This window comes from Bombina bombina, chromosome 6 (assembly GCF_027579735.1).
Source record: "Bombina bombina isolate aBomBom1 chromosome 6, aBomBom1.pri, whole genome shotgun sequence".
Lineage (NCBI taxonomy): Eukaryota > Metazoa > Chordata > Amphibia > Anura > Bombinatoridae > Bombina > Bombina bombina.
Window position 1 is genome coordinate 462,281,875 of NC_069504.1, and position 23,574 is coordinate 462,305,448.

At 37.8% G+C, this 23,574-nt stretch overlaps 1 protein-coding gene across 1 annotated transcript in view; it reads left to right on the forward strand.

Annotated features, from left to right (window-relative positions):
- The window catches only part of LOC128663085 (A disintegrin and metalloproteinase with thrombospondin motifs 2-like), a 914,348-nt gene that overhangs the window by 814,569 nt on the left and 76,205 nt on the right, over nucleotides 1-23,574 (forward strand). The window contains exons 13-14 of the mRNA XM_053717234.1: nucleotides 3,110-3,243; nucleotides 8,007-8,130. Of these exons, the coding sequence (XP_053573209.1) occupies nucleotides 3,110-3,243; nucleotides 8,007-8,130 (258 nt within the window). The remainder of the gene's footprint in view (nucleotides 1-3,109; nucleotides 3,244-8,006; nucleotides 8,131-23,574) is intronic.

The window sequence follows — 23,574 nt, forward strand, 5'->3', positions numbered from 1 at the left end:
TTCCCTTTTCATGTCTCTCAATCATATTGTCAGAAAATATTTGATTGAATTATACCATACTGATTTACTCTGGGATAATCTAAAAATTAAAAAAATCTTAAAAATTCCATAAAATATAGACATTTTTCCTACGCCACACGACTAGGTATGACCAGATATGCACTTATTGCTATATACGAGAATGACCAATTTTTATTTTTATTAATAGAGAAAAGTCCTGACCTTATTCATTTGCCACTTTATACAAGTGATAGTCAAATGCGCTAATGTGCTTCATTACACATATCTGCCATTATTTCACAGATGAACATTACATTCATGATCTTGGCTATATATCAATGTTCCCCTTTTAAGTTATTTAGTAAATTGACTTTGGATTTTCCATAGATATGCCTCCTTTTTATTCTGGAACAAAAATAAATATGTTACATATCGGACACAAGATCACAATGTGACGTTAGTTCACATACTGACTTTGGAATAAAATCTGCATCAAACTGCCACATAGGATGAATGTAAGTTCCAATTACTTTGCATACTACTCCCTCTGTCAGAAACAGATGTAAACATATACGTCACGCAAGTATGTGACGTTTCAGCTGCATTGTGATTGGCAGTGACCGGATCACACCCCCTTTCCGGATTGGCTGGCGACTTCATAAATATGGACGTCAGACAAGGCCGCTCCGCATCTTTGAGAAAGCATTAGGTGAAACGCACGTCAGGCGTTCGCACTGCTCCTATATTTATATAGAATATAATTACTAACTTAATTGTGTTGGCCTTCATTGGCAGTGGTGTTGGTTATAAGGGTTTGTTGCAAGGGGTAAGTTAACCTTTCTCTGCTACAATAGATAGCAGGCCCACGCTTGGGATACTATAAAAAGATTTCTCTTATATAAACAAATGGTTTGCGGACCAAAGGGACTAGAACACTTGTATCTTTCTCTAGAAATATTAGTATAGTATAGTATCTACAGCAATGTAGGTTTACATATATAGTATATATGCTAAACAGCACCATTATTCTTATGTGATTATATCGAACGTATTACTTCATATACATCATTTTATACCTTATATAGGAGGAGCGTGTTTTAAGAGAACCTTTGTGTTTCCCCTTTTGGAACACATTTATTACACTTTATTTTCACTTCTATGTATGTGTTGAATGACACATTTATCATTCATTTTAATAATTCTACTTTTCCTTACACTTAGGAAAACTTGGTTTCAGACCTATTTAGAATTAATCGATAAGCTACGATATGTAGCAATGGTGAAACACATTTTTACCTGATAGATATAAGCACTACTGGTCCTGTATAATCCAATAATATCTGCAAGTGGTATATATGTATTTATTTTGGTTCGTACTTTTTAATCATGAACAATAAAAGTTATATTTTATACTTTAGTAGCTAGAGCTGTCCTCTCAGTCCATGTTACACCCTAGATAAGTCTCTTACTCAAAGTGTGCCCCATAATACCTTCTTTTCTTTACCCTTTATTTTTCTGAATTTATTACACTGGGTATTAGGCACTGCCTATCTGAGGCTACTCAGGTTTATCCCATTTAGGATTTGTAAGAGACTTAAACAATCTCCATTTATCTCTCCTTTGGAGAGACTTATTTATTTATTTTTTAAGAAAGATACCAAGAGAACGCAGACAATTTGATAATAGCAGTAAATTAGAAAGTTGTTTAAAATGACATGCTCTATCTGAATCATGAAAGAAAAAGTTGGGTTTAACTTCCTTTTAAATGGGCACTAAAAATCAAAATCAAACATTCATGATTTAGAATTTATTTCTATTTATATCAAATTTGCTTTGATCTCTTGGTGTACTTTGCTGAAGAGTAAACCTAGGTAGGCTAATATGAGTTTAGGAGTGTTTGCAACTATGTAAAATATACCTATAAACATTGTTGCAAGCACTGCTGCCAGATGGCTAGAGACACGTGCACATTTGTGATCGCACCTAGGATTACTCTTTAACAAAGAACAAACAAAAGTGATAATAGTAAAACAAGTAAATTGCAAAGTTGTTTAAAATATCAATCCATTTAAGTTTAATTTTGACTTTACCATCTCTTTAATGGACTGCATTACCCACGCATAAGATGACTGGCAAGATTTAATGTGTCAAAAAATAAGCAACTCATTCTGTTAGACACAGCTCACTCGCTTTGGAGCCCCATCATTGCAGGTCCGTCTGAAACTAAAGTTAAAGGGATAGTCTAGTCAAAATTAAACTTTCATGGTTCAGATAGGACATGCAATTTTAAACAACTTTCCAATTTACTTTTATCATCAAATTGATTTGTTCCTTTGGTGGTATTTTTGAAAAGCTAAACCTAGCTAGGCTCAAACTGATTTCTAAACCGTTGAAAACCACCTCTTAGCTCAGATCATTTTGAAAGTTTTTCACAGTTTGATAGTACTAGTTCATGTGTGTCATATAGATAACATTGTGCTCACTCCCGTGGAGTTATTTAGGAGTCTGCACTGGTTGGCTAAACTGCATGTCTGTCGAAAGCACTGAGATAAGGGGGCAGTCTGCAGAAGCTTAGATACAAGGTAATCACAGAGGTAAAAAGTCTATTAATATAACCATGTTGGTTATGCAAAACTAGGGAATGGTAATAAAGGGATTATCTATCTTTTTAAACAATACAAATTCTGGTGCAGACTGTCCCTTTAAGAAGCAGCGGTCATAAGACCGCTGCTTCTTAACATCGACTCTGCCACCTTTTAGGTTGCGGACTGAAATCATCCCGATACAATGCGATCGGGATTATTAGCGGCCCCTGCTAATGAGCCAGTGAGCAGGTGGTGTCACAAGAAATGCTTTTGCAATGTTAAATGTTGACAGCGTATGTGAATCATGTCCGCTCGACCTTTGTTAAATCTACCCCAGAGACATAAGTCCTTATGCAAATAAACTGTATCCATGGTTTCTAAATTGTGATATTTGTTTTATAATCGTGTGTAACTTTTATTTGTGTATTATTATTTTTTTCTGAAAAGTTTGATTTGTTTCAGTTCTCATGGAATTAATTTTGTTTAGATTGGTTAATAAAATATACATCTGATGTCATTTTTAGAAAAGGAAAGATGCCATCTTTACTGTCAATCGAAAGAGACTGGTGATGTTGTATATATGAAGAGGCTGGCACATGATGGAACACAATGCTCTTATAAGGATTCTCACAACATATGTGTAAGAGGTGAATGTCTGGTGAGTGATTTATATTAATCATACAGAAGGAGAATTTATAGTGGATAAAGTGTGACTAAGGGGATATTTTACTGAAAACAATTCTATTGTGTAAATTTAACAGTGGCATTTAAACACTGAGGGCTAGATTACAAGTGGAGCGATATTTTGCGCTCCCGCACAATCCTAAACACCACTAGAAGCAATCTTTTTGCTTGTGCGGATTAGCATGTGTATTACAAGTTTAAAGTACAAATGTTGTGCCCGAGCAAAACCCAGTGCGTGCGCTAGCTTCAGGACTTTGGATATCATGACCATGTTAACATTTTATCCCTGTAGGCTTTAATGAAGAGTGTAAAAGAAAAAAATCTAACGCTTATACACTCGCACGCTAACCCATTAGGAGTGATTAATATTTCACATTCCACACATAAAAAATATATTTTTTTTTTCAATAAATGTTTATTTATCTAGTATCCATCTATATACACCTGTATATCTATTCCTATAGATATATAGGTATCGCTATATCATTTACATTAACATTGTCACATATATATAGAAATATATACGGCGTTGGGTTTGCGCACATAAGCCTGACAGGAGAACACTAATTCTCCATGTGTACTAACTGACATGACTGAATTATGTATTTATTAAATATAAAATATTGAAAATTATTAATAATTAATGTAAATAATTATTATAGATGTACTAAAATATTCTAACAGTGTTTATAATAAAAAAAATATATTTTATATTTAATAGTTCAATAACATCCCTTAGGATAACTAATTCTGCATGTGTGCTAACCAGAAATCGCGTTAGACCTAAAGCGTGAAAGTGCATTAAGCATATTTTGCATTCCTATGTTCTTTGCATAGAAAAAAAATCATTTTTGCTATTTAAAATATTTCTATATAAAACGCATTGTTAAATATTATTATAGCATGCTCCGTCACTGTCATCTTACCCACACAAACTCTGATTTCACTAAATACTTAGTTTACGACTTATGATGCCTGGCTAAATTCTTTGTACTTCTACCCTCCCACATGCAATAACAATGTGTAGAGTATTTTCTTTTTCCTGCAAAAATAGGTGGATTCTGGGATCAATTAGTAGTGTTTCTGCAATATGTTCTGTTGGATAGTTGATCTGATCTACTGCTATACACGAATGAGTAGCTTGAGGGACTGTAGGGGATGCACTTAGTTGTGCTTTCCTTAACACTGCATCTGTTTTTTTTTTTTTTATATATACAGAATATGCAAAACTCATAACCCGATGCTGTGGCCATAGCTATATTGTGACCCATAACTTTACCTCAAAACCCCTGATATGCTTCTGACGCAGGCTGGTCCTGCATTAATATTGCTATTACTTAGGGTCTACTTACTTGCAACACCCTAAATGTAACATTAGTCCAGTGTGTAGTTTATCTCTACTTTTCTCCTAGTAACTCATACGCTCATGAGACTTTATACAGGGATTAGTGTATATCTCTATGTGATGTCATATAGGGATAGGCTGTTCTACAATGTCATAGTTTAAAGAAAAGAGAAAGTAAGAAAAAAAATAAAAAATTCTAAGCCTTTATGTAACCAATCAATAAGTTTTCATATGGAGATATGACTTTTACTGCATGCGACACACCACACTTAAATGACCATCTCCCCCCCCCCCCCCCCCCCCCATATAATATGCTTCCTAGATAAGGAGGACTAACTATGCGGCTTCTCTAGCCTATGCCGCACCCCTTATGATTTTCCTAACAGTAACTCTTTACCTACAACAGTCTACCAACATTGATAACCCCTACCTATAAGTTGAGTTTAAAATTTTGCATCTAATAATTCACTCTTGCTATCATTTAAAATACCAATTGCTAAATTACTCTAAGCTTACAGGTCCAAAAGTGACCACTCAAATTGATTATTTTAGTTCATGTAAAAAAGAAAAAGAGGTTCCAGGTTTTTTTCCTTTTCTATAAGATTATTCATATTGAGAATTTTGTCTTCTATCTATATAGAAGTTGTCACAATTGAAATGTACCATTTATGTTTGTTTTAATGATATGATGTTTCATATAAGTTGTATTGTTTTCGCACAACCTCAATAAAAATAAAAAATAAATAATATTATTATAGCATTAATATTTAGACACTCATATATGTTATAGCCTTCTGCAGTCAAATACATGACCATATACCATATACCTTTGAATCCTTCTATTTTTTTTTATTATTAATATTTATATAAATTCGTTTTAACAAATAGTGTTTATATGAGCGTAACAGTATGTTTTAATGTATTTGCATTGTGTTTGATACAACTTCAGGCAAGGTCTTCAGTTGTACTAACCTGATATACGTTAAATTAGATTGCACTTGAGCAAATGCATTTGCTTTCAACTTAATATATATAATAATATGCATGCAAATTAACACGCTTGCAATATTTTGATATCGTTCGTGTGTAAACATGCCACTTGTAATCTAGCCCTGTATGTTTCTTTTTTTCTGAAAAATGTGAAATTAAAAGATTTTCTTAAAACACATAGGCCCCTACAGCTCTTCTGGTGGAAAGAAAAAAAAACATCTTTTAATGCCTTACAAGAAATTGATGGCTTCAGTGAATACATCTTAATTTCCAAAGTGAAACCCAGGGACTGCACAGCATATGACACACCCAGATCTGCTTACTGAACACACATGACTCCACCCACAGTTGTTGCTCCCCACACATAGCACCCACAGCTCCGCCCACAAGTCTCACACAGCCTAGATCTTCTAGTCCCAGAACGTGTCCACAACATTTTCTACCCTAAGCCCAACTATATATAGCTTTCAAAACTCATCAGTGATAATATCATACTGGCTGCCAGTAATAAAAATGAAACAAGTAACACACAAAGGGTAATGATGTATGCTGGTGTTCCAATGCTTTACAAATCCTATATAATAAAAGGCCAAGTGTGTTTGTCCGAAGCTGTCATGCGCAGTAGACACTGCGCACGAGGACAAACACACCTGGCCTTAAACACTGCAGAGTGAATAATGGGCCGGCCTGACGTGGGCGTGGCCGGACCTGATGTGGCGTGGGCGGGGCCGTGCGGGCCGTGCCGAGAGCTCAAAAGAGCTCCAAAGAGGGGGGATAGAGAGAGAGCAAAAGAGACGGAGAGAGACAGCAAAAGAGAGGGGGGAAAGAGAGATCAAAAGAGGGGAGATAGAGAGAGCAAAAGAGAGGGAGAGAGACAGCAAAAGAGAGGGGGAGGGAGAGCTCAAAAGAGGGGAGATAGAGAGAGAGGAAGAGAGACAGCAAAAAAAAGAAAGGGGAGAGAGAGAGAGAGCAAAAGAGGGGGGAGAGAGAGAGCAAAAGAGGGGGGAGAGAGAGAGCAAAAGAGGGGGGAGAGAGAGAGCAAAAGAGGGGGGAGAGAGAGAGCAAAAGAGAGGGGGGGAGAGATAGAGCAAAAAAGAGGGGGAGAGAGAGCGCAAAAGAAGGGGGATAGAGAAAGCAAAAGAGAGGGGAGAGAGACAGCAAAAGAAAGGGGGGGAGAGAGCAAAAGAGAGGGGGGAGAGAGAGCAAAAGAGATGGGGGAGAGAGCAAAAGAGAGGGGAGAGAGAGAGAGCAAAAGAGAAGGGATGAGAGACAGTAAAAGAGAGGGGGTGAAAGGAGGGGAGAGAGAGAGAGAGAGAGAGCAAAAGAGAGGGAGAGAGCACAAAGAGAGGGGGAGAGAGAGCACAAAAGAGAGGGAGGAAAAGAGAGGGGGAGAGAGAGAACAAAAGAGAGGGGGGGAGAGAGAGAGAGAGAGAGAGCAGAAAAGAGGGGGGATAGAGAGAGAGCAAGGAGTGGAACTGCTGTACTGCAAAAATTGACCCATGTACACAGGCTTTAGGACTAGTATGGCTATATTCAGTTCAGCCCTTGCACAATAATATCATGCATGCACAGTGTCACTTAGGTCTGGGGTCATATTTGTACATATACACAGGTAGCATTTACAGTTTAGCTGTAATAAACTGGACATTTAAATGTACAGTTTACTTTGTATAGAATTTACTGGACAACTGGTTGTAATACATAACTCCTGGGAACTTTTAAATACTATAATTTGAAATAAAGAAATAGCTGGGGTTAGGTTACTTTTGAATATTTTACTGATACTAAGTTCACAAAGATCTGATCTTCGTATTTGCAGAGTGACTAATACAGACATCCCAACCTGCAAAAACTAATTTCACGGAGGTGGCTTCTCCCGCTACTGTACCGACACCCCCCCCTCCCGGTTTTATATTGGACACCTTAAAACCCTAAATAAGATAGAGACTTATGATTAAATTAAAGTTGCTTTATTGCACAACCACATACAACAAACCTATTTTCCAGTGATCGCACGCTTGTTGAATGTTCAAATATTTTAGAATACGAAGTTTAATTACGTGCAGTAAATAAGTTAGTATTTGTGTTTTATTAGAATCAGTGGGGCTTTTTGGTTACTGATGCATGCTTTGAGGGTTCTATAACGTCCCAGCAACTAAAGGCATTCCTTAAAGAAATACTTTTCCAGATTTGGGCCACATTGGATCATAGTACTTGGAGTTTCAGGGAGATTGCACTCCATTTGCTGGCATCAAGGAGCCGCTATTACAATCAGGGAGACTCCCTGAACTTCAGGGAGAGTTGGGATGTCTGCTAATATTTTTAAAATTAAAATCACATTTAAATTATTTTGTAAACCGTGATACTTGCTATTTTGGGTTTAACTTTTATTTGCTTTACAGAAAGTTGGATGTGACAAGGTAATTGGTTCAACCAAAAAAGAAGATAAATGTGGTGTATGTGGTGGAGATAACTCACATTGCAAAGTTGTGAAAGGAACATTCACAAGAGCACCCAAAAAACAAGGTAATAAAAGCTTATTTTAAAGATATGTGTGTATGTATGTATGTATGTATGTATTTATGTATGTATATATGTATTGATGTATTTATGTATGTATGTATGTATGTATGTATGTATGTATGCATGTATGTATCTATTTATGTATGTATGTATTTATGTATTTATGTATTTATGTATTTATGTATGTATGTATGTATGTATGTATGTATTTATGTATGTATGTATGTATTGATGTATTTATGTATGTATGTATGTATGTATGTATGTATATATGTATGTATGTATGTATGTATTTATGTATGTATGTATGTATTGATGTATTTATGTATGTATGTATGTATGCATGTATGTATGTATCTATTTATGTATGTATGTATTTATGTATTTATGTATTTATGTATTTATGTATGTATGTATGTATGTATTTATGTATGTATGTATTTATGTATGTATGTGTGTATAGAAGAATTACAATTAAATACTTTTACATTTATTTTGCGTGGTAAACTAATATCTTTGATGTACAATTGTTTCACCTCTGCACTATATTTTATGATGGTAATGCTGATGTTTAGTATAATTCAGAAACACTCTAGAATATACCACATTTAAAGACAGTGGCATGTGAATATTAATTTGAGCCAAAATTAGTAAAACATTTTTAACATGTTTGTAAATTTTAAAATAAGTAAGTATAGGCCAAGTAACTTTATTTTCTTTCTTTTTTCTTTAAAAAGTCTGAAAAAGTTAAGTTCCAAAAACAGTCAAAACTTAAAAATATTAAAGGGATAGTAAACACCCAAAATGTTATTGTTTAAAAAGATAGATAATCCCTTTATTTAGCATTCCCCAGTTTTGTATAACCAACACAGTTATATTAATATGCTTTTTACCTCTGTGATTACCTTGTATCTAAGCCTCTCCAGACTGCCTCTTATCTCAGATCTTTGACAGACTTGCATTTCAGGCAATTAGTGCTGACTCTTAAATAACTTCACGTGCGTGAGCACAATGTTATCTATATGACACACATGAGCTAACTCCCTCTAGCTGTGAAATACTGTCATATGCGTTCAGATAAGAGGCGGCCTTTAAGGGCTTAGAAATTAGCATATAAGCCTACCTAGGGTTAGCTTTCAACTAAGAATAACAAGAAAACAGAGCAAATTTGATGATAAAAGTAAAGTAGAAAGTTGTTTAAAATTAAATGCCATATCTGAATCATGACAGTTTAATGTGGACTTTACTATCTCTTTAATATTTTCGAATATGAAGCCACATTACATTATTCCTATTTTTTCTACTCAAAGCCATTGAACAATATAGCTATATAAAAATATAGCTACATGGGACAAGATATTTTATTGACCAATAAAATAATAATAATTGAAAATGTATTTTAGAACTTTAAGCATTAAAAAGTGGAGACTTGAGAACACATTTTACCATTATATAAAAAGGAACAAACCAATAATCTTAAATTTGGAGAAAAATAGATTATAACTTATGAACACTGTGTAGTGAATATTCAGTCTGATTTCTATTGACAATGGCACATACAGTTGCAAGAAAAAAAATCTGAACTCTTTAAAATTACCTAGATTTCTGCATCTAGTCATAATTATAGACAAACGCAATGTAACTAACTTAATAACCCACAAATAGTTGTGCTTTTCAATTTTTTATTGAAGACATTGGGGCCTATTTATCAAAGGTCTTGCGGACCTGATCCGACAGTGCGGATCAGGTCCACCAGACCTCGCTGAATGCGGAGAGCAATACGCTCTCCATATTCAGCATTGCACCAGCAGCTCACAAGAGCTGCTGGTGCAACGCCGCCCCCTGCAGCAGGGGGGTGTCAATCAACCCGATCGTATTCGATCGGGTTGATTTCCGGCAATTCCTGTCTGCCTCATCAGAGCAGGCAGACAGGGTTATGGAGCAGCGGTCTTTAGGCCCACAACACGGGCCCACAAGCTCCATTCGGAGCTTGATAAATGGGGCCCATTGAGTAATTATTCACAGTGCAGGCTGGAAAAAGTAATTGAACCTCTGTGTTAACAACACCTCCCAAAGCTATTTGGAATCAAGTGTTTCAAATAAAGAGATGAAATTGGAGGTATGGGATGCCCAGGTGCCCTACTCTTTAAATAAAGGCACACAAAGCCTGGTTACAAACAGATCTGTTCTTCTCAAGAAAGATTGGTTAGTGTAAACAATGCCTCGATCTCAAAAAATTTCACAGGACTTTAGAAGATGCAATATGGAGATGCACAAAGCTGGAAAATATCCCAAAAGCATTACTAAAGACCTGGTTGCTCATCAATCACCAGTAAGACAAATTGTCTACAAATAGAGAAAATTCAGGACTCTTACTACTCTCCATAGGAGTGGGAGTCCTGCAAAGATCACTCAAAGAGCACAATTGACATTCCTGAAAGAGGTGAGAAAGAACCCATGGGTAACAGCTTAATACCCTCCAGAAAGCTCTACAAACATCTCTGTTCATGTGTCTACTATCAGAAATGCACTGAACAAGAATTCTGCTGTCTAAAAAAAGAAAAAAAACATTGTGGCACATCTCAAGTTTGACCAAGATCACCTGGATGTTCCCCAACACTTCTGGGAAAATGTGCTGTGGACAGATGGGACAAAAGTTAAACTTTCTGGCAAAAATGCAAAAAAAGGGGACTGCACACCAACTAGAAAACCTCATCCCAGCTGTGATGCATGGTGGAGGGAGCATCATGGTTTGGTGCCGATTTGTTGCCTCTGGTCTTCTTAAATCATTTTGAAACCAGAGGCTATGATATGGACAGAATAGAAAAAAATAGGAATTAGATCAGTCAGATAGATAGGAATTAACTTATTGTCAAAGTAAGTAAAAAAGCAAATAATCAGTTAAAAGAATTGAAAGAAAAAAATAATGATACGATTTATTACCCAATATAGCATAAACCATAGAATTATAGAAACAATTGTGTGAAAACATTGGTAAATTCTACATAAGGATCAAATGCTATTTAATAGGGTTCCAGAGAAACCAGAAATATCTTTTTCGCAAAGTAAATAAAAAATAAAGCAAGATGTAAATAGATTTACTGACAGAAATGTGGTTTACATTATAGAGTGCAATGTGGTTTGCAGTATATAGGAGAGTTAGGGAGACTGGTCCGAGAAAGAATTAGAGAGCACATTCTTTCAATAGAAAATGCAGAGCAAGAAAGGAATAAAGATCTACCCATAGCTAAACATTTAAAAAATTAAAAAATTGCAATTTAAAATATTTCTCATAAAATGGAATTGAAAAATTAAAAGATAAGTGGAGGAGAGTTAATACACACAAAGAACTTCTTAGGTTGGAGAGTAAATGCATTTTTGAAGTGGATACACTGACCCCTAAAGGTCTAAACATGGAATTTTGATTTTCCAGTCTATTAAATTGAGAATTTATATAAAGTGTATTTAATTTGAAATACAGTGGTTAGTATAAGAATGAAAAAGTAACGCTTATTAAATCCTATAGAAAGGTCTGTTTATGTGAAGAGATTCTATTTATTATAAGAACATGCCTCTACTACATTGGAATAATATGCCTCCATTCTATTATGAAAAATTACGAAAAATTATGCTTTTACTTAATTGTGAAATATTATGCTTCTATTCTATTATATGAAAACAATTTTTAAGTGTGACAAGCTTTTTATTATTTATTTATTGGAAACATCATTTTTATCAGATTTAAAAAAGATGGTTTTTAAAAGTATTTTCAAAAAGATATTTTAATAACATTTAGGTATATTACGAGTTATACAAAAGTTGCGTTGTTTAACTCTCTATAGAGCAGCCATTACAAGTTTTGAAACAGCTGGCTTGTGCGTGCGATATGGCTGAATTGAGCTCCATACCGCACACAATACAAGCGCTGTTTTGACTTGCTCGTGCGCGCTTTCCACATAGACATCAATGGGGATCAACTGCGATCGCGGAATGAAAAGCTCCGTAACGCAGCCCCATTGATGTCTATAGGGAAAAAAGTTATGTTTAAACCTAACACCCTAACATAAACCCCAAGTCTAAACACCTCTAATCTGCTGCCCCCGACATCGCCGCCACCTACATAATGTTATTAACCCCTAATCTGCCGCTCCCGATATCGCCGCCACCTAAATAAATCTATTAACCCCTAATCTGCCACTCCCGATATCACCACCACTATACTAAAGTTATTAACCCCTATTCCCCTGCACCCCAACATCGCCCACACTATAATAAATCTTCTAACCCCTATTATGCCGCTCCCCGGCATTTCCACAACTAAATAAAGCTATTAACCCCTAAACCTCTGGCCTCCCACATCACTACCACTAAATAAACCTATTAACCCCTAAACCGTCAGCCCCCCACATCGCAACAACCTAAATTAAACTATATTAACCCCTAACCCTAACGTTACCCTAACCCTAACACCCCCTAACTTTAACATAATTAAAATAGAACTAAAATAAGGTTACAAGGGGGGCGGAGCCAACTTCCGAATATACCAGACGTACATCTAGAGACCTCCAGAGCCATCAGTAATTTATAACTGTTTTTAATTAGTGAAAGCAGTCCATAACCCCACTAATTTACTTTGGTGTAAGCCCTGGACAATAGCTTATAAGGGGCTACTTACTTAGAGAGCAATTTTCTCTACAACTCCGGAGGGTGGGGGCTCCGCTCCAGAGTTGACAGGCAGCCTTTCAGTTGGTCCAGCCGGATCTTGGGGACGAGATTTCCATAGCGGGACTGATCCTGAGAAGAAGGAGAGTACTGGCAACTGAACCAACCAGGGAACAGTGAGTACGTAATGGCCAGTGGATGTGGAGCACTGTTTAATTGAGCTGCCATCGTACCACTCTGTTCACAATAATACAATAAGCCCATCTAAGTGAAGGAGGCTAGCTCAAGCTGTATCTCTCTATTGGCGCGAATTGCCATTTTCTCTCTCTCGTCATTGCGCAGCACTGTTTAGCAGAGGCTATCTAATAGAGCGCTGTGAATAATTGTGCTATTAGGGATACATAACACTACCACTTTCTCTCTTAATATCTATTGGGCAGAGCAAATCAGGTTAAAAAAGCCCTATACAAGAACACTTATTTAACAAACTTTCTGTGAGAGGTACTTTGTCCTGTGAGGCCAATGCAACAGGATCCAGAACAGTGAAGACAGAACTCTTAAATAAGCCTGAGGGGTATACCTAATACATTAAAAACAAAACACAGCCCTCTGTGGTGAAGGGAAGCCAGCCACGTGTACTGAACAAGTGCACAGATCCCTGCACATGGGTTATATAAAGGGTTAACATCAACTTTGGGCTGATATTAATAGAGTGGATATTGATATAGTCTGGCCAGCCCTGTACCCCAATCCTAACTGCAGCTCACAGTCATAAGCTGATAAGCACTCCTGTTTCCAAGAAGCAGTTTCATTATCTACAGATAACGCACCCATCTATTGTGGCTTGAGTAATTATAGTGGACTGTGGCAAGACAACTGTAAAAGGGTCCACTGACATCGCATAAAATACCAGGGAGACCTGTACAGAGCTATACTAATTGCATTACACTTCTGTGGTTAAGTTAAACTCGTCTGACATTTGATTCTCACCACTGAGTTATAACCTTGAATTGTGTCTTGTTGTGAACAAAAGAGCCTGCTGAACTCACTACTTTAATTGGGGACACCTGCATAAAGCTTTAATTTCTTACAAGAACTGGTGCGGCAACTGACCTAACTACTGGGACCCTTCTATGCTTTGAAGGCCTTAAATATACACAGTCACCATTTCAAGATTTCCTAACTAGCCACACCATGGCAGGTTAACAAGCTCAGGCCCCCCTGCCTGCCGGTGGGATCTAACTGTGATCATCCCTAGAGTGATGCTACTGTTACTCATGTGTACTCCTGAATAAAGTTTGTGGAGTCCTGAATCTGTGCTCAAAGCTACGCAATGTCGCTGCAAGCGAAGAGGAAGCATAAATCAAGCCATCCTTCTAAGCACACGGTCAGGGATCACTTCCCGCTTATCAGAGATTCTCACCCTGGTCTCTCAGATGATGAGCGATCGCTTTCTCCTGCACTATCAGAAGAGAGGCCCACCTTGAGATACTCTCCACCTTCACGCTCACAGAGCGACATACAGTAGATTCTATGAAGCATTTATTAGACAGACAAAGTCAGTCCTTTGATAAAAGATTTGATAAACTCGAGAGGTCCTTCGATGAGCTGTGCAAGGATATTACCACTGTCAATAAATGAACAGATATCATTGAAAGAAAGCAAGAGGACCTTTTGGTGGACCATACCAATAGGGTGAGCTACACTCAAAATCTGGCTGACCAGGTGTCTTCCTTAGAAGCAAAGCTAGCTGATCTCGAAGACCGCTCTTGGCGGAACAATGTGAGGATTAGGGGTATCCCTGAATCTGTTAGCCCCCAAGATCTGGAAAAGTATGCCCAGTCCTTGTTTCAAGCTATCCTGGGGTCTCCAGGAGGAGAGGACACTAGAATTGATCGCATACATAGAACGGCTAGACCTAAGAACCTCCTCATGGATAAACCTTGAGATACAATTGCTCAACTACATTATTACACCTATAAAGATAAGATCTTACAAGCAACATTGAGGCAGCCTCACCTCTCAGACCAGTTTAAAGATGTGACACTTTACCCAGACTTATCATCGCATACACTACAGCAAAGGAGATCCTTTCAGGAAGTCACCAAAGTGCTGAGACTCCACCAGATCCGCTACCGCTGCGGTTTCCCCACAAGACTAATAATCACCAAGGATGGAACACAACACACTGCTCTCTCTCCTAGACAAGCTCAAGATTTGCTGAGAGGATGGAATCTACCTTTGGGGGATGGAGAACACCCAAACAGGCCTCCACGTCCATGTACTCCACTGAGGGCTGGAGCCCCAGTTTGGAACCAAAATAGGCAAGACCCTGTTCACTGACACTATTTCCTCAATTCAAGATTTACCTGTGGTACCCAGTGTGGGTCCCTACGTGGGCCCTAAGCTGGCTTATTCTTACTCTCCAGTTTTTCTCATCCTGGGTTGGATTCCTCTGTCGATTCCCTCTCCAGCTTAAGGATGGTAATGTAGACCAGAGACATTTGTTTTGCTGTATAATATGGACTCATGTCGATGTTTTTGTGTTTGATTTATCCTTCTCAATGTATGTTTGCTCATAATATGTTTCTAATATGTTTTGTAACTCTTGATCCTTCCCTCTCAGATACCCTGAGTATTGTCCCCTAATTTAATTTAAGTATTTAAGAATTTGCTCCACTTATAATTATGTCATATCTACCCAATTGGACATTATGTCTACCCCCTGACGTCAACACCCCCACAATGCTAGCTTAATTGCTGTCAACACTAGGACCACATAGGGAGTGATGGGCCTTAGGCATAAACCGCCATTCCCAAAAGCGTATTTGAATCCATAGTTGATCTACTATTAGACCCCTTGTCATTTGATGATGCACCCTGGGTCTGTTGAGATACGTGTAGGGTCACCAACATCTCCAATTTACCTATGGGGTTGGGTGCAGTACCAGTCACTGTTTGACGCCCATTCCACTAATATACATGTCCTACTAACTTAGTTATGACTGAGGGATGTCAATTTTGAGTCTGGAAATGCACTCTGTTTAAGATTGTATTGTTATTCAAGAGTCTCTTCATTATCTTTGATCATCTGTATTGTATTACAAATTGGTCTACACCTGCTAGACTGTCATATGGGAATACCCCAGTGCACACGGAATCTTACCAAATACTATTATGTCTGACCCTACAATCCTGACTACAGTGACATGTGTGGACTACACCCTATCCTACATATCTTACTATCCTACTAAATTATATGTTTCCCTCCTCCGACAACTAAAGCTCTGGACTCCCCAACAGGCCACTACCAAAAGACTACAACAATACTCAGAATGACTGACTTGACAGTAACACGAGTGACATCACTACTTCTTGATCCCTGGCCGGGAGTCCATGACCTAAACAAGACCCTCACCTATGTGGCGTAGTTTATGACAGCCCTAACTTGAGACTATGAGTACCAGACCGAACTTTGTCTCATATCTGACTACAACACGGTGTTTTGATTATCCATACACACTTTTTATCTATCTGTCTTAACCATGACCAAAATTCACGTCAAGACTTTGTTTACTATAATAACCCACTGAGCATTGTTGATTACAGTTTGTTATTCAATTATATGTTTACCTTTTCTTTCATGTAATTAGCAAGAGTCCATGAGCTAGTGACGTATGGGATATACATTCCTACCAGGAGGGGCAAAGTTTCCCAAACCTCAAAATGCCTATAAATACACCCCTCACCACACCCACAAATCAGTTTTACAAACTTTGCCTCCTATGGAGGTGGTGAAGTAAGTTTGTGCTAGATTCTACGTTGATATGCGCTCCGCAGCAGGTTGGAGCCCGGTTTTCCTCTCAGCGTGCAGTGAATGTCAGAGGGATGTGAGGAGAGTATTGCCTATTTGAATGCAGTGATCTCCTTCTACAAGGTCTATTTCATAGGTTCTCTGTTATCGGTCGTAGAGATTCATCTCTTACCTCCCTTTTCAGATCGACGATATACTCTTATATATACCATTTCCTCTACTGATTCTCGTTTCAGTACTGGTTTGGCTTTCTACTACATGTAGATGAGTGTCCTGGGGTAAGTAAGTCTTATTTTCTGTGACACTCTAAGCTATGGTTGGGCACTTTTATATAAAGTTCTAAATATATGTATAAACATTTATTTGCCTTGACTCAGGATGTTCAACGTTCCTTATTTCAGACAGTCAGTTTCATATTTGGGATAATGCATATGAATATTTCATTTTTTTCTTACCTTAAAAATTTGACTTTTCCCTGTGGGCTGTTAGGCTCGCGGGGGCTGAAAATGCTTCATTTTATTGCGTCATTCTTGGCGTGGACTTTTTTGGCGCAAAAATTATTTTCTGTTTCCGGCGTCATACGTGTTGCCGGAAGTTGCGTCATTTTTGACGTTCTTTTGCGCCAAAAGTGTCGGCGTTCCGGATGTGGCGTCATTTTTGGCGCCAAAAGCATTTAGGCGCCAAATAATGTGGGCGTCTTTTTTGGCGCTAAAAAATATGGGCGTCACTATTGTCTCCACATTATTTAAGTCTCATTATTTTGTGCTTCTGGTTGCTAGAAGCTTATTCACTGGCATTTTTTTCCCATTCCTGAAACTGTCATTTAAGGAATTTGATCAATTTTGCTTTATATGTTGTTTTTTCTATTACATATTGCAAGATGTCCCACGTTGAAGCTGAGTCAGAAGATACTTCTGGAAAATCGCTGCCTGGTGCTGGAGCTACCAAAACTAAGTGTATCTGCTGTAAACTTTTGGTATCTGTTCCTCCAGCTGTTGTTTGTACTGTTTGTCATGACAAACTTGTTAATGCAGATAATATTTCCTTTAGTACTGTTACATTACCTGTTGCTGTTCCGTCAACATCTAATATTCAGAGTGTTCCTGATAACATAAGAGATTTTGTTTCTAAATCCATTAAGAAGGCTATGTCTGTTATTCCTCCTTCTAGTAAACGTAAAAAGTCTTTTAAAACTTCTCATTTTTCAGATGAATTTTTAAATGAACATAATCATTCTGATACTGATATTGGTTCTTCTGATTCAGAGGATTCTGTCTCAGAGGTTGATGCTGATAAATCTTCATATTTATTTAAAATGGAATTTATTCGTTCTTTACTTAAAGAAGTCCTAATTGCATTAGAAATTGAGGATTCTAGTCCTGTAGTTATTCCAGAAGTATTTCCTGTCCCTGGTGCTATTTCTGAAGTAATTTCCAGGGAATGGAATAATTTGGGTAATTCTTTTACTCCTTCTAAACGTTTTAAGCAATTATATCCTGTGCCATCTGACAGATTAGAATTTTGGGACAAAATCCCTAAGGTTGATGGGGCTGTCTCTACTCTTGCTAAGTGTACTACTATTCCTACGGCAGATGGTACTTCCTTTAAGGATCCTTTAGATAGGAAAATTGAATCCTTTCTAAGAAAAGCTTGCTTGTGTTCAGGTAATCTTCTTAGACCTGCTATATCTTTAGAGGATGTTGCTGCAGCTTCAACTTTTTGGTTAGAAGCTTTAGCGCAACAAGTAACAGATCATAATTCTCATAGCATTATTATTCTTCTACAACATGCTAATAATTTTATTTGTGATGCCATCTTTGATATCATTAGAGTTGATGTCAGGTATATGTCTCTAGCTATCTTAGCTAGAAGAGCTTTATGGCTTAAAACTTGGAATGCTGATATGTCTTCTAAGTCTACTCTGCTTTCCCTTTCTTTCCAGGGTAATAAATTATTTGGTTCTCAGTTGTATTCTATTATCTCAACTGTTACTGGAGGGAAAGGAACTTTTTTACCACAGGATAAAAAATCTAAAGGTAAATTTAGGTCTAATAATCGTTTTCGTTCCTTTCGTCACAACAAGGAACAAAAGCCTGATCCTTCATCCTCAGGAGCGGTATCAGTTTGGAAACCATCTCCAGTCTGGAATAAATCCAAGCCTTTTAGAAAACCAAAGCCAGCTCCCAAGTCCACATGAAGGTGCGGCCCTCATTCCAGCTCAGCTGGTAGGGGGCAGATTAAGTTTTTTCAAAGAAATTTGGTTCAATTCCGTTCACAATCTCTGGATTCAGAACATTGTTTCAGAAGGGTACAGAATTGGCTTCAAGATAAGGCCTCCTGCAAAGAGATTTTTTTCTTTCCTGTGTCCCAGTAAACCTAGCGAAGGCTCAAGCATTTCTGAAATGTGTTTCAGATCTAGAGTTGGCTGGAGTAATTATGCCAGTTCCAGTTCTGGAACAGGGGCTGGGGTTTTATTCAAATCTCTTCATTGTACCAAAGAAGGAGAATTCCTTCAGACCAGTTCTGGATCTAAAAATATTGAATCGTTATGTAAGGATACCAACATTCAAGATGGTAACTATAAGGACTATCCTGCCTTTTGTTCAGCAAGAGCATTATATGTCCACAATAGATTTACAGGATGCATATCTGCATATTCCGATTCATCCAGATCACTTTCAGTTTCTGAGATTCTCTTTCCTAGACAAGCATTACCAGTTTGTGGCTCTACCGTTTGGCCTAGCTACAGCTCCAAGAATTTTTACAAAGGTTCTCGGTGCCCTTCTGTCTGTAATCAGAGAACAGGGTATTGTGGTATTTCCTTATTTGGACGATATCTTGGTACTTGCTCAGTCTTCACATTTAGCAGAATCTCATACGAATCGACTTGTGTTGTTTCTTCAAGATCATGGTTGGAGGATCAATTTACCAAAAAGTTCATTGATTCCTCATACAAGGGTAACCTTTTTAGGTTTCCAGATAGATTCAGTGTCCATGACTCTGTCACTAACGGATAAGAGACGTCTAAAATTGATATCAGCTTGTCGAAACCTTCAGTCACGATTATTCCCTTCGGTAGCTTTATGCATGGAAATTCTAGGTCTTATGACTGCAGCATCGGACGCGATCCCCTTTGCTCGTTTTCACATGCGACCTCTTCAGCTCTGTATGCTGAACCAGTGGTGCAGGGATTACACAAAGATATCTCAATTAATATCTTTAACACCGATTGTACGACACTCTCTGATGTGGTGGACAGATCACCATCGTTTAGTTCAGGGGGCTTCTTTTGTTCTTCCGACCTGGACTGTAATTTCAACAGATGCAAGTCTGACAGGTTGGGGAGCTGTTTGGGGGTCTCTGACAGCACAAGGGGTTTGGGAATCTCAGGAGGTGAGATTACCGATCAATATTTTGGAACTCCGTGCAATTTTCAGAGCTCTTCAGTCATGGCCTCTTCTAAAGAGAGAATCGTTCATTTGTTTTCAGACAGACAATGTCACAGCTGTGGCATACATCAATCATCAAGGAGGGACTCACAGTCCTCTGGCTATGAAGGAAGTATCTCGAATTCTGGTATGGGCGGAATCCAGCTCCTGTCTAGTTTCTGCAGTTCATATCCCAGGTATAGACAATTGGGAAGCAGATTATCTCAGCCGCCAAACGTTACATCCAGGCGAATGGTCTCTTCACCCAGAGGTTTTTCTTCAGATTGTTCAAATGTGGGGACTTCCAGAAATAGATCTGATGGCCTCTCATCTAAACAAGAAACTTCACAGGTATCTGTCCAGATCCAGGGATCCTCAAGCGGAAGCAGTGGATGCATTGTCACTTCCTTGGAAGTATCATCCTGCCTATATCTTTCCGCCTCTAGTTCTTCTTCCAAGAGTAATCTCCAAGATTCTGAAGGAATGCTCGTTTGTTCTGCTGGTAGCTCCAGCATGGCCTCACAGGTTTTGGTATGCGGATCTTGTCCGGATGGCCTCTTGCCAACCGTGGACTCTTCCATTAAGACCAGACCTTTTGTCGCAAGGTCCTTTTTTCCATCAGGATCTCAAATCCTTAAATTTAAAGGTATGGAGATTGAACGCTTGATTCTTAGTCAAAGAGGTTTCTCTCACTCTGTGATTAATACTATATTACAGGCTCGTAAATCTGTATCTAGGGAGATATATTATAGAGTCTGGAAGACTTATATTTCTTGGTGTCTTTCTCATCATTTTTCCTGGAATTCCGAGAATTTTACAGTTTCTTCAGGATGGTTTGGATAAAGGTTTGTCTGCAAGTTCCTTGAAAGGACAAATCTCTGCTCTTTCTGTTCTTTTTCACAGAAAGATTGCTAATCTTCTTGATATTCATTGTTTTGTACAAGCTTTGGTTCGTATAAAACCTGTCATTAAGTCAATTTCTCCTCCTTGGAGTTTGAATTTGATTCTGGGGGCTCTTCAAGCTCCTCCGTTTGAACCTATGCATTCATTGGACATCAAATTACTTTCTTGGAAAGTTTTGTTCCTTTTGGCCATCTCTTCTGCCAGACGAGTTTCTGAATTATCTGCTCTTTCTTGTGAGTCTCCTTTTCTGATTTTTCATCAGGATAAGGCGGTGTTGCGAATTTCTTTTAAATTTTTACCTAAGGTTGTGAATTCTAACAACATTAGTAGAGAAATTGTGGTTCCTTCATTGTGTCCTAATCCTAAGAATTCTAAGGAGAGATCATTGCATTCTTTGGATGTAGTTAGAGCTTTGAAATATTATGTTGAAGCTACTAAGAATTTCCGAAAGACTTCTAGTCTATTTGTTATCTTTTTTGGTTCTAGGAAAGGTCAGAAGGCCTCTGCCATTTCTTTGGCATCTTGGTTGAAATCTTTAATTCATCATGCTTATGTTGAGTCGGGTAAAACTCCGCCTCAAAGGATTACAGCTCATTCTACTAGGTCAGTTTCTACTTCCTGGGCGTTTAGGAATGATGCTTCGGTTGATCAGATTTGCAAAGCAGCAACTTGGTTTTCTTTGCATACTTTTACTAAATTCTACCATTTTGATGTGTTTTCTTCTTCTGAAGCTGTTTTTGGTAGAAAAGTACTTCAGGCAGCTGTTTCAGTTTGAATCTTCTGCTTATAATTTCAGTTTTTTTCATTTAATCTTTATTTTGGGTGTGGATTATTTTTCAGCGGAATTGGCTGTCTTTATTTTATCCCTCCCTCTCTAGTGACTCTTGCGTGGAAAGATCCACATCTTGGGTAGTCATTATCCCATACGTCACTAGCTCATGCTAATTACATGAAAGAAAACATAATTTATGTAAGAACTTACCTGATAAATTCATTTCTTTCATATTAGCAAGAGTCCATGAGGCCCACCCTTTTTTGTGGTGGTTATGATTTTTTTGTATAAAGCACAATTATTCTAATTCCTTATTTTTTATGCTTTCGCACTTTTTTCTTATCACCCCACTTCTTGGATATTCGTTAAACTGATTTGTGGGTGTGGTGAGGGGTGTATTTATAGGCATTTTGAGGTTTGGGAAACTTTGCCCCTCCTGGTAGGAATGTATATCCCATACGTCACTAGCTCATGGACTCTTGCTAATATGAAAGAAATTAATTTATCAGGTAAGTTCTTACATAAATTATGTTTTTTGTACACTGGCAGCAGAGGGGACCGCTGTTTTAGACTCTCCTCCGCTTCCTCTGACCCCCACCCACCTTTGTGTGGTTAGGGATAACTTGTTATCCTCCGCATCATATTTTTTTGGCAGAGTTGCGTAGTCTCTGCCCAGTCCGAAGAGCTGTCCTAGTGTATTGCCCCCCTTTTCCTTTTTTTTTCTCACCTCCTCTCTTTCCCCTACTTCCCCCACCCCTCCTTTCCCCTCCCCCCTCTCATGTAGTAAAATGAAATCTGCACACTCAATGTGAGGGGACTTACTTCCCCCACCAAAAGGAGTCTGCTTCTTAGATTTATTACTACACACCAATTAGGAATAGCATTCCTTCAAGAAACCCATTGGGTTGAGGCTAGGGCGATCATGTTTAAACCTAGGTATTACCCCATCTGTATATCATCGACTTTCCATAAAAAGGCTAGGGGTGTTTCGATAATCCAGCAGTAGAGACTAAAACATTCATGATACAGATACATAGCCCATGTAGGGTAGAAGATTCTCTAACAGTGGGTACCTCCATCCACCCTTCAACTTTCCTTGCCCCCTTTCCCTTTTTTTTTTTCTTCTCTCTCCCATTGACGGTCCTCTGAGATGCTCTTCGGACCCTAAACTAGGTACATTTTCTTATGTTTATGCACTACCTACTTAAATGTCTACAAGCTTTGAACAAAATACTACTGCATATCTAAAAACGTTCATCCTGTTCTTCTATTCTTATCTTGTTATTACGTTCATGTATACTGAAACAAAATGGTTTCTTTATTTCTACAGCAGCTGTTTTATGACTACTCATAAGTTTACATAGAGTGACCTTAATTGTTCCATAAAGATCTTGGTCCCTTGGCTGGATCTGTTGTACATGGAGGACACTGTGAATCTTTAATAACAAAATGAGGTGTTTAAGAATGACTCGTCATATCAGACTGTTACGTGTTGCTGTATGTACAATTTTTTACTACTCTGATAGTCCTCTTGAAATTGGAACAAATTGTTACCTGTTTGATATGTTAAAAAAAAAATTAAATAAAGTTAAATTATCTAAATACTTACCTGTGAAATAAAACCTAAGCTAGCTACAATATAACTAATAGTTATATTGTAACTAGCTTAGGTTTTATTTTTATTTCACAGGTAAGTTTGTATTTATTTTAACTAGGTAGACTGGTTAGTAAATAGTTATTAACTATTTACTAACTACCTAGATAAAATAAATACAAACTTACCTGTGAAATAAAACCTAAGCTGCCTTACACTAAAACCTAACATTACAAAAAATAAAAAGCACTAAAATTACAAAAAAATAAAAAAC